We start from the raw sequence: 13,047 nt of genomic DNA on the forward strand, positions 1-13,047 counted from the left end.
AAACACAGCTGCCCTTTGAAATTTACACTTCTCTGAATTTTGCAAAGTAGTTCTCTAACCAAATAATGTATGCAAAATAATAATAATAATAATAATAATAATAATAATAATAATAATAACAACCCACCCAGCATACATTGGAGGGAAGTGTGCATTGATATGCATGTACAGTATTTGTGAAAATAACAAATGCATTATAGTTCAGAAACTGTCTTGCAAAATGTGTGCATTAGGAGAAATGTGTACTGAAATCCTGATAAATTTTCATGAACACTTTTGAAAACAAAGAAACTCACAAACTCACAAATGTGGTGGATTAAACTTGGAAAAAAGAGAAATGGGGAGAAAACAAAATTGAGTAATCTCTTTCTCCCCTTTCTAAGAACTGGGCTCTCTTAAAAGGTATCACAACTAACCACCCTGATCTGGAATAAAACACAGCATTAAGATGCCTTGACACAGACATCCTCACTCTTTGGCTCACGTATCACTACCCTATCTTCCTATATAAATAAAAATGTAAGGCTGTCGTCATGCTGCAGTTTGCATGGCTGCTAATAGGTGGCCGCACCAACTCCAGCGTGATGAATGGCAGGCAGGTGAGCACTGTTAGAAGGTGACCTCCTGTTTAACAGAGGGGAGAGAGGAGCTTCACACACTGATTAAGCAAGTTAGCAGGGTTTGGCGAGTTGAGTGAGTGAGGGCAGCAGCCCCTGGTAACTATACTCAAAGCCAAAGACTTTGGTGGCCTTTGTCACAGGGGATACACTTCATGGGAAAGATGAACCAAGCTACCCATAAAAAAAGCATAGTAATGGATGTTATTGCTACTACAGATGGCAATGAGCTCTGCACCCCTGCCCCTTCCTCTCCCACGAGGAACACAGACAAGGTGGAAGAGTACAGGTTGGGGCATCCTCTTGACAAGGGACTACCCTCTTCCCAAGTGCAAGAGCTAGTGAAGGAAGAATCGGAGCACAAAATGGTTCTTTGTCATCCCAGTGGCCCATCACCACCAAAGGCTCAGAGAAAGGCAAAAGCATCCTTGAGTCTGCCAATATTTTTGGTAGTGCCTGCTACAGACAAACAACTTCTGCAAATGTAAGATTGCTAGAAAGGTAAACAGGCAGCAGGGACAGAGAAGGAACGGAAAAGAGAGGAAATAACAATTAGGTGGTACACTATTGATTGTCTCAATATTTAAGATTGTATTCCAGCAAAGGAATGGCAAAGAACCTCGGCTGCACCTTGGCTTCATCGTGCTATAGGTGGCAATCCAAGGAGGACTGGGGATATGCAAAAGTCCTAGACCAGCACTTTTCCCTCTATAGCAGCATAAAGATTATGGCTTTATCAGTGAGCTGAAAGTGGCATAACAGAGCTATCGTTTCTCATGGTGTGTAGTCCTTTATTTACCCCAGTTTTCTCTGGTCAAACAGGCCATCTGAGTTTATGTTGTGCTTCAGAAAAAAACCCTCTGAAACCTGCTTGACCAAAGACAATAAGGAAACAAGAGAGGAGTGCCCATGCCATGAGCATTGATGGTTCTATGGCACCAGTACTAATTCTCACTTGAGTCTGTCTCCAGCCTACAAGGGCACCAAAGTTTTGTGGGACCCAATCCTATGCATGCCTACTTAGAAGTAAGACCCAATCAGGTCCAATGGGACACTAAGTAAAATTCTGCGCCAAGTAAAAGCTGGGATTCTGCAACCTGCATACCTGAATGCAAAACTGCTCCATTTGCATATTTGATCTTGTGTTGCAGAATTCTTATTCTGCAGTTTTCATTATTCTGTATTGTTTATTCCTCTCTTGACAATCGCAGAGACGGTGGAAGAGCTATGCAGGGCACTGACAGCCCTTTCCCTCCCCCTTTATAACTGAGGTACATCAAGGGGTTGGATTCTGTAGCTAGCACAACATTCCCGTGCTCACACGGAATCACGGCATAAACACAGCCCTGACTACACTCACCAGCCCAAGAGAGGCTGTGGGTGTTCTGACACGCTACTATGAAGTTTAAGCCTCACCTCACCCTACGAACGAGGCCCTCTAATCCTGCAGAATCCTCTTGGAGCCGGTTGCTCTGATCTCCTGTTCTAGGCCTGCCTGCGACTCTTGCAAAAATTGCTCACGGATTGTAATTTGGTTTTCTTGTAAAGAAAGAAGAAACAGAGATATTGGGATGGGGGAAGGAGGAAAATACAAAAAAATAATAATCCCCATTGCTACAGTTATGGCAAACATTTAAAGCCTTGTGCGACACACACACATACCCCCCCCAGTAGAAGTCTTCCAGTTTCTTAATATTGATACACATGCTACAGTTATGTCCGCAAGCGAGCAAGTCAAAAAACGGCACAAAAACGGCGGCACTACAAAACTGTGCTTTGCAGAGGACGTGGTTGCCTGTAGCAAAACCCTCGTTTTGCCCCTCGCCCACCCCACCCCACCCCTGCTTCCCACCCCTCGTCTCCTTTTCCCAACCCCCCTGGGTCCTGCCCAAATTGATTCCAGCATTTCCCCATCCACCTTCCATTTCCCCTCCCGGTGGAGCAGAAACCAGATTTCTTCCAAGTGCTTTGCTAGGGAAGGGGTTGGGCAGGTTTCCCCTCCAGCTGATATTGCTCTGGGAAAATAGTTTTGACACATTCCAGAATTTTACCCAAAGAAAATGGGGAGGGGGGAAGGAAAGACCATTTTGCCAATGAAGAGAATGCCTGGAAATATTAAAACAGTTCCGAGATGTCTCATCAACTCTTCTCGACTGAGGTGACGTCAGCCACCAGCTACCCAACAACATCAACCCTCTCTGAGTCCACGACGCACAGATTTTCCCCGTGTCCTTTGGAAAGTAGGTTCGTGGGGCAGTCAATAGCATCCGCCAAAGGGCATCGGGGATTTTGCCCAAGTTCCCTTTTTATCTTTCGGACTTCACCTTGTACTTCAGGGTGAGGTAAGCCATGAGCCTGAGGATGACGAAAAAAATCCCTAGGACGATGAAGTCAAGGTAGAGCTTAGCTTCCTCCACGTCCAATTCCTGGAGTATCTTTATCGGGTCCTTGAAAGGACAATCGGGTACCTTACATTCCAATTCTTCCCGCTCCAAGGAGTAGATGGTGAGGATCACACCTTCAAAGCCGTACCTGTATGCCAAGATACAAAACAGTGTTGTAAATATAACACCAATGCATATTCAGAGATCCCTGAACTTTTAGGCTACTTCCAAATGAAAGCTAAAAAACCTGGGGTGTTCACAGGGTGGTATTCACTGCTTGTCCTACTCAGAGCAGACCAACTGAAGTTTATGGACACTGCTAACTTAGCTCCATTAATTTCAATGGGTCTACTCTGAGCAGGACTAAGCTGAAGGCAACCTGAAGATACTCCAATGACTTGCAAAAGTTGAAAATGGGACATATTTTTACACCCCCTTTTTTCAAGAACTGCTGGTTGTAGCCAACCAAATCCTACTCCGAATAGACCCATTAAAACGAATAAGCTTAAATTTGCACTAACTTCAGGGGAGCTACTCTGAGTAGGACTAGCATTGCTAGGACCCCATGAGTCTTGCGTGACCTGGTGCGTTAACGTTGCTCAAGAAACCTGGAAGGTATTTCATATGTTTCAGGAATTTCTAATGGTTTGTTGCTGTTGTTTTGTTAGTTTGTTAATCTGGATTAAAATATACTATTTTGAAATGCGTTTGATATTTTGACCTGGTTCATATGACATAGTAAGGCAAACCATGATTTCCTGTTACTGCTCAAATGTGCCCTCCTTTGCTCCTCCCCAGTCCTTTTCACTGCCACACCAGGCTGAGCTAAAACCAAGGTTTTTGTATTTCCTTCACAGCCAAGAACAGCACATTTCTTTAATAAAGTTTATGTCTGGTTGTAACAAAAAACAACAACCCTCGAGGTGGTTTACAAAAAGAACACTGAAATTATCATTCTCTAACAATTAAAAGCTACAACTGAAAACCTGCAAAAAATAATTAAGATCAGCTAAAAAGCAAATTAAAACGCATGCCAACACTCTACATGTCTGAATAGGCTTGCCTAAACAAAAATGTTTTTAGCAGGAGACGATAACAGTACAGTGAAGGCACCTGTCTGGTGTCAATAAGCAGGTTTGAGGCTGCCACACTGAAAGAATGATTTCTTATAAATGTGGAACGAGTATTATGCAGCACCTATAACATTGCCAGTTCTGCATATCCTCGTCCCAAGCTTTCAGGAGCTTTATATATGAAGAGTAACACCTTGAACTTGGCCCGGTAGCGACTGGGCAACTGGTACAAGTATCTGAGCAGAAGTTTCCCTCTTGTCAACAACCCTGATGCAGCATTCTGCACTAGCTGGATTTTCCGGGTTATGCGCAAGAGATTGAGCCTCGGACTGAGCACATTGCAACAATCCCATCTTGAAGCAACCGATGCAAAAGCTACTGTGCATGGCGCACATCCCTGGTCAGATTGCATTGCAGAGCCTTGGAATACAGCGAGGTGCGCTTATGTGTGCTAGGAGCCCCACCTGACATAAGAGACATACGAACTCCACTGCAGGTAGGTAGGGATGGTCTTGAAACTCACAAAGAAGCCAGAAAAGAGGAGGACGGGGATGGCTGTGACAGGACCCACAAAGGTGGCCACCTGGAAGACAAAGGAGGGAAGGGAGAAAGAGGCACACAAGTTAAAGAGGACTTCCAGACAAGGACTTTATGCCACCAAATTCAACAGCGTTTTGGTGCAACTGTCTCCATAGTTTTGCACGTGGCTTTGACTAATATTTACACATTTTTGCCAAGCAATTTCTCCCCAATAGAATGCATTGTTGTTTGTTGTTTTCACTCCTATCGGTGGTTTCATGCACACTTTACCTTAGTATACGCATTTTTGCCCACAACACTTGGCTATGATTCCTGCATTGCAGGCGATGGGACTAGATGACCCTGGGGTTCCCTTCCAACTCTACAATTCTGATTATAGGGAGAACTGCATGGCAGGATGGCTGCGTTTCAATTCTCTTATGGTTTCAGAAAGTGTGAATTAAAGAGGTTCACCTTTAAATGAGAACGGAATTGAATTTCTCCCCCATCCTTACAATTGGCACTCACACACTCCATCTTTTAATCTTAATTCCCAGCCCCCCAGCCAGATATTCCATGCACTGTTATATATTCAACAGCAGAGGGCAGTTCTTCATGGAAAGTTTCCATGCTGTGTATTCTAGTTCCAGCCCCATAAGCACTATTCCCCTCCCTCCCCTTTTTCCCATTTGGGTAGGGCTGCCATATGGCTGGATTTTCCTGGGATTTCATGTTCAGGAGGGATTTCCGAAAGGAAAAAAGCTCAACAACTTTTGGATTTTCCAAAAAAAAACACTCAACAATTTTGGAGTCCTGGGTTTTACTTTTTGAAATATGGCAACTCTACATTTGGCGCATAGCTGTCAACTTTTCCCTTTTCTGGTGAGGAATCCTATGCAGAATAAGGGAATTTCCCTTAAAAAAAGGAAAACGTTGACAGCTATGATTTGGGGTATGTGTGCAGGTATTGGGGCACCTGTGCACATTCACCTTTTGAAAAATTAAACCAAAAATAAATCTCCATATGATGAGCAGGAGAGCACCAAGAGAAAGGTTACCAACTCCTAGTTATCTCTGCAAGAAGAGCCTGCAGGATCAGACCAATGACAAATCTAGCCCAGCATCCTGTTCTCACAGTGGCCACCCAGATGCTTGTGGGAAGCCTGCAAGCAGGAGTCGTGCACAAGAGCCCTCTCCCCTCTTGCGCTTCCCAGAGGACAGCCGTGGTGGTGGGTAACCATAGATAGTCCTCTCCGCCATGCATTTGTCCAATCCTCTTTTGAAGCCCCAGAGCTGATGGCCATTACTGCCATCACTGAAGGAGCAAGTTGTGTCGTTGTTGTTGTTTTAAGATAATATTTATTAAGTTTTCATTTTTCAACCAAACATTTGTAACATATCTTTTCATCACCTATAATTTGACTCAGCCTCAAACTCCCCTCCATCCCCCCAAACTAACTTTCTATCTTCTTTACATAATTTCCTCGCATTTCCAATTCCCCCTATCCACCTACTTTCATTCCTTAAAATTCCTTCTCATTGTAGGTAAGTTTCTATTTCTAAACTGCAAAAACCTTTAAATCAGTCCTGTTAGTGTCAGAGATTTACAATGTTCTTTCAAATATAAAATAAATTTACTCCAGTCTTTTTCAAACAATTGGTCTCGCTGGTGGCGGATTTTCGCAAGTTGCATCGTTTAACTGAGCACTGCATGAAGTGTTAGAATTCCTGCCCCATGATTGCAGTCATGGGACTGTTGTCTTTCACATGACGATATATGTTTTGACTCCACAGAGTGGGAAGTGACGGAGACAGGATGTTTGTGTTACTGTGTTCCGTGAAGTGGGACTATTGTCCTTTGTTTCTTTTTCGCTTTGCTGTCTGATGCTAGAGAGAGAGGGAGCCATGTTGCAATGCTCCGTGTGTGTTTATATGTAAATAAAGTAGATTAGCCAAAATGCTGAGTTGCTGAGGTCTATCACGAGCATGATGCGCAAACTCTGCGGATCCCTAAGTGTGCCGGTGTCAGTTGGCATCGGTCACTGTGATGTTTGGGCTGAAGAAAGCTTGTGAAGCGCCCAAACGATCGGCCAGGAGGGAGAGAACATGCCAGTTGGGCATGTGTCTCTGCCAGGGTCCTACTCGGGTGTAGGCTGAACTCCTGACATGAGGAACTGCTTTGTTGGGTCTGAACCTTCCAACATTCAGCTTCCTTAGATGGCCATTGTTGGGAACAGGCTGCTGCCTGGACAGATCTTGCTTGGATCCAGTGCAGGTAGCCCTTGTCCTCTTACAGGACTTCATCCCTGTGCTGAAAACCCAAAGCACCACCAGCCCCTTTCCTCCCTGGTCTTACTTGTAAGGAGGTGGATGCTGCTCCAATCATGAGCCCCAAGGACTGGGCCACCAGGGCGGTGGAAGTGGCCAGAGCAGAGAAGAGCAGAAATCGGGTGGCTTCCGGAGGCTGGCCCGTCATCCAATACACAATACTGCAGTAAGTAATGGGGCATATTACCTGCAGGGGGCAGCAGGAAGCAGGTTAGCACTACTTTGTAAGTGTGGGGTTTCTCTCCACCACCCAGGGCTGGCCCACCCATGAGGCAGACTGAGGCAGCTGCCTTGGTTGGCAGAATCTTGTGGAGCAGTGCTTCCGCAGGTGCCCCATTTGCCCCTTCTGGCGAGATCTTGCAGGACTCTTGAGAGATCTCACTGGGAGCCATTGCCGGGTGTGATGTTTGTAACCAAACAATTTAACCCCCGTGTTGCAAACAATAGTCAGTGATATCCAAGGCAACACGATGACCAAATACAATGATACAATGTCAATATACACTCTTTATATAATATGAAATATATGAAATCACATAAACAGAAAACTAATGAATCTCTGAAAGTCACAAAATATGCACTCTTAATGGATTCTCTTGAAAATATAAAACCATATAAGACTTATGTTTATTTGGTTTTATATTTTCAAGAGAATCCATTAAGAGTGCATATTAAATGTAAAGGGACCCCTGACCATTAGGTCCAGTCGTGACCAACTCTGGGGTTGCGGTGCTCATCTCGCTTTATTGGCCGAGGGAGCCGGAGTACAGCTTCCAGGTCATGTGGCCAGCATGACTAAGCCGCTTCTGGCGAACCAGAGCAGCGCACGGAAACGCCGTTTACCTTCCCGCTGGAGCGGTACCTATTTATCTACTTGCACTTTGACGTGCTTTCGAACTGCTAGGCTAGCAGGAGCAGGGACCAAGCAACGGGAGCTCACTCCATCGTGGGGATTCAAACCGCCAACCTTCTGATCGGCAAGTCCTAGGCTCCGTGGTTTAACCCACAGCGCCACCCGCATCCCAAATAAATAAACCTATGTTTATTTGGTTTTATATTTTCAAGACAATCCATTACGAATGCATATTAAGTGACGTTTGTAAGCAATGTTTCAGAGGGAGGGGGGTGGGCACCTTGTTGTTTCGCTTTGGGTTAGCCATCCCTGGTGTAAATGGCAGCTAGCTGGGGGAGGCAAAAGTCATTGGGAGCAGAAACAGGCACATTCTAGAATCCCCTGTGGGAGGGAGCTGAACCTGTTGAACTTCTGTCTGCCATGCAGCAATTAGGCTCTGGGTGGGTGGGAGATGGAGCCCAGCAACCTACAAGTTCCCCATTCATGGGTTAAAGGCACAGAGCTTCTGTTGGGGGCGGGAAATGTGGCATCCCTGGTCGGGAACGTGGGCATAGGAGAATGACACGAGTACAGAAGAAGCCTTACCTGAAAAGGAATATCCGCCATCGTTTTAGCTAGAAAATAAGCCTTCAGGCTGTACCAGTAGTTCAGATGCTCTCTCAGAAACACAGACATCTCTAGCGGGACTGGAGGGACAAGGAGACAGAGCAGAGCACAGCGTCACACTTGTGGGTTCAGTGTACTTCCCTACAGGAGGCCTCGGTTCTGCAGCCTGGGGATGTGCCCATGGTGTAAGCAGCTGTCCCTCCAAACTGCCAGCCCAAGAAGGGAGGCTGTTTCTGGGCCAGAGCAGGGCTGGGGAAGAGGATCTGGCTGGGCTGTCAATCACCACGACAATAGGTGGCTTCACTTCAAAGCAAGGAATTGGGAGCACATTGAAAGACCTACCGTATCTTTCGCTTTATAGGACGCACTTTTCCCCCTCCAAAAATGAAGGGGAAATGTGTGTGCATCCTATGGAGCGAATGCAGGCTCCTTGGCTTCAGCGATAGCAACGCGAAGCCTCTGAAGCGCTGCGCTCCGGGGGCTTCAGGCAGCTATCCGCAAACCTTTGGAGCGCAGCAGGAGTTCCCACTGCGCTCCGAAGGCTTGCGGATAGCCGTCTGAAGCCTGGAGAGCGAGAGGGGTCAGTGCACACCGATCATTCCTGCTCTCCAGGCTTCGCTTCGCTGGAGAGGCGCTTCACAGTTTTCCCTCTCTGCGCAGTGCCCCTTCAGCGAAGCAGGAGGAGAAATGGAAGGGGCTCCATTTCTCCTGCCGCTTCGCTGAAGGGGCGCTGAGCAGAGAGGGGGAGAATTTTTTTTTTTCCTGTTCTCCCCCTCCTATGGTCCGGTGCGTCCTATAGAGTGAAAAATACGGTAATTCTTTCCTTTCTTTCTTTGCAGCCTGGCATGGGCTGAACTGAACGGCAGGGGAAGATCTCTTCCAAAAGCGGAGCTTGTGGGTCAGTGGTTGGGGGCACTTGCGAACCCAACTCTGGCAGGGATGGGCTCCATTCAGGAGCTTCCAATTGGAGCCACTCTTGGCGGAGCTTGAAGCTGATGCCAAACTTAAAAACCCCACTTGCTGAGGAAGAATCAAGAGTGTGCTTTAAGACATCTGATGGTTCCTTTGCAGCTGTGCCTCTACCTGCTCCACACCTGACATTATATATGATGTGAGGTTTGGGGCACATCAGCGTGGTTTGGGGGAAACTACCTTACAGGCCAAACTGGGAACCCTGTCAGGCTGTATTAGACCCATGGGCTGGAGGTTCCCCATTCCCCACCTCTGAGTGATAGGGAGTTACCATATTTTTCGCTCTATAGGACGCACCCGACCATAGGATGCACCTTGTTTTAGAGGGGGAGAAAAAGAAAAAGAAACTCTCCCCCTCTCTGCTCAGCGCCCCTTCAGCGAAGCGGCAGGAGAAACGGAGCCCTTTCCATTTCTCCTTCCGCTTCGCTGAAGGGGCGCTGCGCAGCTCTCCCTCTCTGCTGAAGCCAGGAGAGTCTTGCTCTCCCGGCTTCAGCAAAAGGAACCCGAAGCCTTTGGAGCGCAGCACGAGGTCCCACTGCGCTCCAAAGGCTTCAGGGATAGTCACCTCTGCACTTCAGAGGCTTCGCGTTGCTATCGCTGAAGCCAAGGAGCCTGCATTCACTCCATAGGACGCACACACATTTCCCCTTAATTTTTGGAGGGGGAAAATTGCATCCAATAGAGTGAAAAATATGGTAGTTCTACAACAGCTGCTGACATCTTCCTTGGGGAAGGGATGTTGCTCAGTGGGAGAGCATGTGGTGCCAGACAGTGTGAATTAGATGGATCAACAGTCTGGCTCTCTACTTTCTCTGCTTCTTAAGCCAGGAGTTTGGAAGCCACAGCAAAGGATGAACTGCCAAGAAGGACTTGGGAGCTCCAGCCCTCCCCACGCCCGTCTAAATCTGACCACCGCAATGCCATCATGTTGGGTATCGCTTCTCTTCCATCTGGGGACAGAGCGCTTACAAGTGAGGACCGTGGGCATCAGGGCAGCGAACATGAGGAAGAGCATGGAGAAGAAGAGGAAGCCGGTGTTGTTGAAGACCTTGGCGGCGTCATTGCCAATGTGCAGGTAGAGCAGTCCAATCAGCACACCAATGCAGATGTGAGACATGAACCGCAGGTGGGTTAGCACCTGTGTGCAAAGTGAGATGCAGCAAGTTTAGCACGACCGACCTCGCCCTTTGCGCAAAGCCTTTATAAACATCTGCAAGGTACTTCACCGTCTTAAAGCAATAATAATAATAATAATAATAATAATAATAATAATAATAATTTATTATTTGTACCCCGCCCATCTGGCTGGGTATCTCCAGCCACTCTGGGTGGCTTCCAACAGAGATTAAAAATACATTAAAACATCAATCTTTTAAAACTTCCCTAAACAGGGCAGCCTTCAGATGTCTACTAAAAGTCTGGTAGTTGTTTTTCTCTTTGACATCTGATGGGAGGGCGTTCCACAGGGTGGGAGCCACTACCAAGAAGGCCCTCTGCCTGGTTCCCTGTAACTTGGCTTCTCGCAGTGAGGGAACCATCAGAAGGCCCTCAGCGCTGGATCTCACTGTCCAGGCAGAACGATGGGGGGTGGAGACGCTCCTTCAGGTATACTTCAGCCATGCTTGTCACTCCTTTTCCCATTTCACAGATGGATCACTGAGGCTGACTGATAGCAAGGTGGCCACACAAGAAGTCCATAGCACTGAGGCCAAGATGCTCCTGCCTACATTTCTCTCCGCCTGATCAAACCATGACTCGGCTTTGCTGCTGGACTTGGAGTGAGGCCCCTTCGTTTCCCAGCTGTTGTTGCCCCCTATCTGCACACTTTGATGGGGGGAAAGAAGGAAGCAGAAAACTGGAGGGCAGTAGCAGGACACTTCCTTCTGCTCCCGATTGGCTGGAGGTAGTCACATGACAACCTCTCACCTGCCTATAAATACTACCTGGGTTGTCCTCTCCTCTTAAGTCCGAGCCACCAGAAGACTCCTGACCACTGTCTGTCACACATCATTCCTGCTGAACCAGCTTCAGATTGCCTTGCCTGTTGCCCAGATTCCGTAAGACAGAACTGAAATACCCCATTTTTGTAGCAAAATATCCTGTATCACTCAAGTAAGGGGTAAGGAGAGCTTGGTATGCACATCATGAGTAGAGGTGGGGAAAAGAGTGCAACTCAACTGTTGCCTCTTTGAACTCTGTATTTCGGCTTTGATCTGGTCCTAAGATCAGCTTTAAACTTAGGTCCTTGATTCTGCATTAAGGCTGGGTACATGCCATCCTTTTAAGGGGCATTCAAAGCACATTCTTTCCCTCAAAGAATTATGGGAATTATTTTTGCTTCCTATGTTTTAACAGGACATAATAAGGATATAAAGTTTAAGGACTTGATTTCACATTTTCTAATTGCTGCTAGACAAACCATGGTGGGGGGAAAAAGATAACCTGAACTTACAGCATGATATAGAACGATTCGTGCTTTGGCAATAATTACACGTAGAACCCGGTTTATGCAAGGAAAAGAAAAACCGCAATCATTTTATGCCACCTGGCAGAACTGAATTACATACGCAACCAGCAAATACTTACAAAAATGTGCAACCACTGCAGTTATGAACATTTGGCAACATTTATGTATGTAACATGAACTCAGGAACTTTTTATTTTTTGAGGAGGTCGCGATGCGCCTTGCACCAGTCATTGCCCCCCTTTCCCCTGTGTTTTAATATTGTATTGTTTTTCTTTTGAATAAATAAACCTTTTAAAAAAGAATTCCAAGCACTGTAGTTTGTTAAGGGTTGCTGGGAATTGTAAGTCTGTGGGGGGTAAACGGCAGCTCCCAGAATTCTTTGTGTTTTGAATGTGCTTCAAAGATATAGGGTATACACAGCCTTACGTCTGTGATTCTGGCGCTCCTGGTGAGATCTGTCTTGACTTTGGGGGCTATAGCTCAGTGGTAGAGCAGGTGCCTTGCATGCAGAAGGACCCGGGTTCAAAACAAACCATCTCCTCATTGCCCTGATTCTGGAGTACCTAAAATAATGCATCTGTTCCATGTGCAGAGTGCCTCTCTTATCACAGCGTGATCCCAAAAACCTGGGAAGGTCTCTCTGCTCCCCGCGCATAGCTCTTAAAACAACAACAACCCAAAACAAGCCACATCGTCCACCCCATACCCCATGTCCCACCCCACATCCCTCCTCCTCCTCCTCCTCCCACAACTCAAGCTCCTCCCTCTCTCAGCTTGCCCCTCCTCCAAGCCTCACCGTGTCTCTCATAATAGACAGGAACGTCCTCTTGAAGAGGATGCAGAATTGGGTCATGGTGCTGGTGGCAAAAGTATGGCTCTCGATATGGTCCAAATCCTGAGAGTGACACAGGGCCAAAAAAAGAGAAAGGGGGTGGGGGAGGGGGAGGGGAAAAGGAGGTTAGTGGAACTGTCATGATTTGGGTGGTGAACATGTGCATTTTTATCATTGTTTATTTTATTAGCCTGCCTTTCCATCATACTGAAATGCAAGGTGGTCCACAAAAACTAAAAGCTAACACAGAAATAAGTGATATACGTCAGAGTCACTTCTGAGTGTCAGAGGGGCACACCCATCCTGCACTAGGAACCAGACTTTTAGTGTTGCAGCTCCAGCTCTCTGGAATCGGTTGCCAGCCCATATCAAAAAGGCGCCTAGTATCATGATGTC

At 46.6% G+C, this 13,047-nt stretch overlaps 1 protein-coding gene across 1 annotated transcript in view; it reads right to left on the bottom strand.

Annotated features, from left to right (window-relative positions):
* Positions 1 to 2,477: 2,477 nt before the first annotated feature.
* Positions 2,478 to 13,047, bottom strand: part of ABCG4 (ATP binding cassette subfamily G member 4) — a 43,474-nt gene continuing 32,904 nt past the window's right edge. Inside the window, exons 10-15 of the mRNA XM_080983505.1 lie at positions 12,616 to 12,714; positions 10,322 to 10,490; positions 8,360 to 8,460; positions 6,950 to 7,108; positions 4,539 to 4,657; positions 2,478 to 3,149 (exon numbers count right to left, since the gene is read on the bottom strand). Of these exons, the coding sequence (XP_080839631.1) occupies positions 2,924 to 3,149; positions 4,539 to 4,657; positions 6,950 to 7,108; positions 8,360 to 8,460; positions 10,322 to 10,490; positions 12,616 to 12,714 (873 nt within the window). The 3' untranslated portion in view covers positions 2,478 to 2,923. The remainder of the gene's footprint in view (positions 3,150 to 4,538; positions 4,658 to 6,949; positions 7,109 to 8,359; positions 8,461 to 10,321; positions 10,491 to 12,615; positions 12,715 to 13,047) is intronic.

Source organism: Podarcis pityusensis (assembly GCF_964106645.2).
Source record: "Podarcis pityusensis genome assembly, chromosome: 15".
Taxonomy (NCBI): Eukaryota; Metazoa; Chordata; class Lepidosauria; order Squamata; family Lacertidae; genus Podarcis; species Podarcis pityusensis.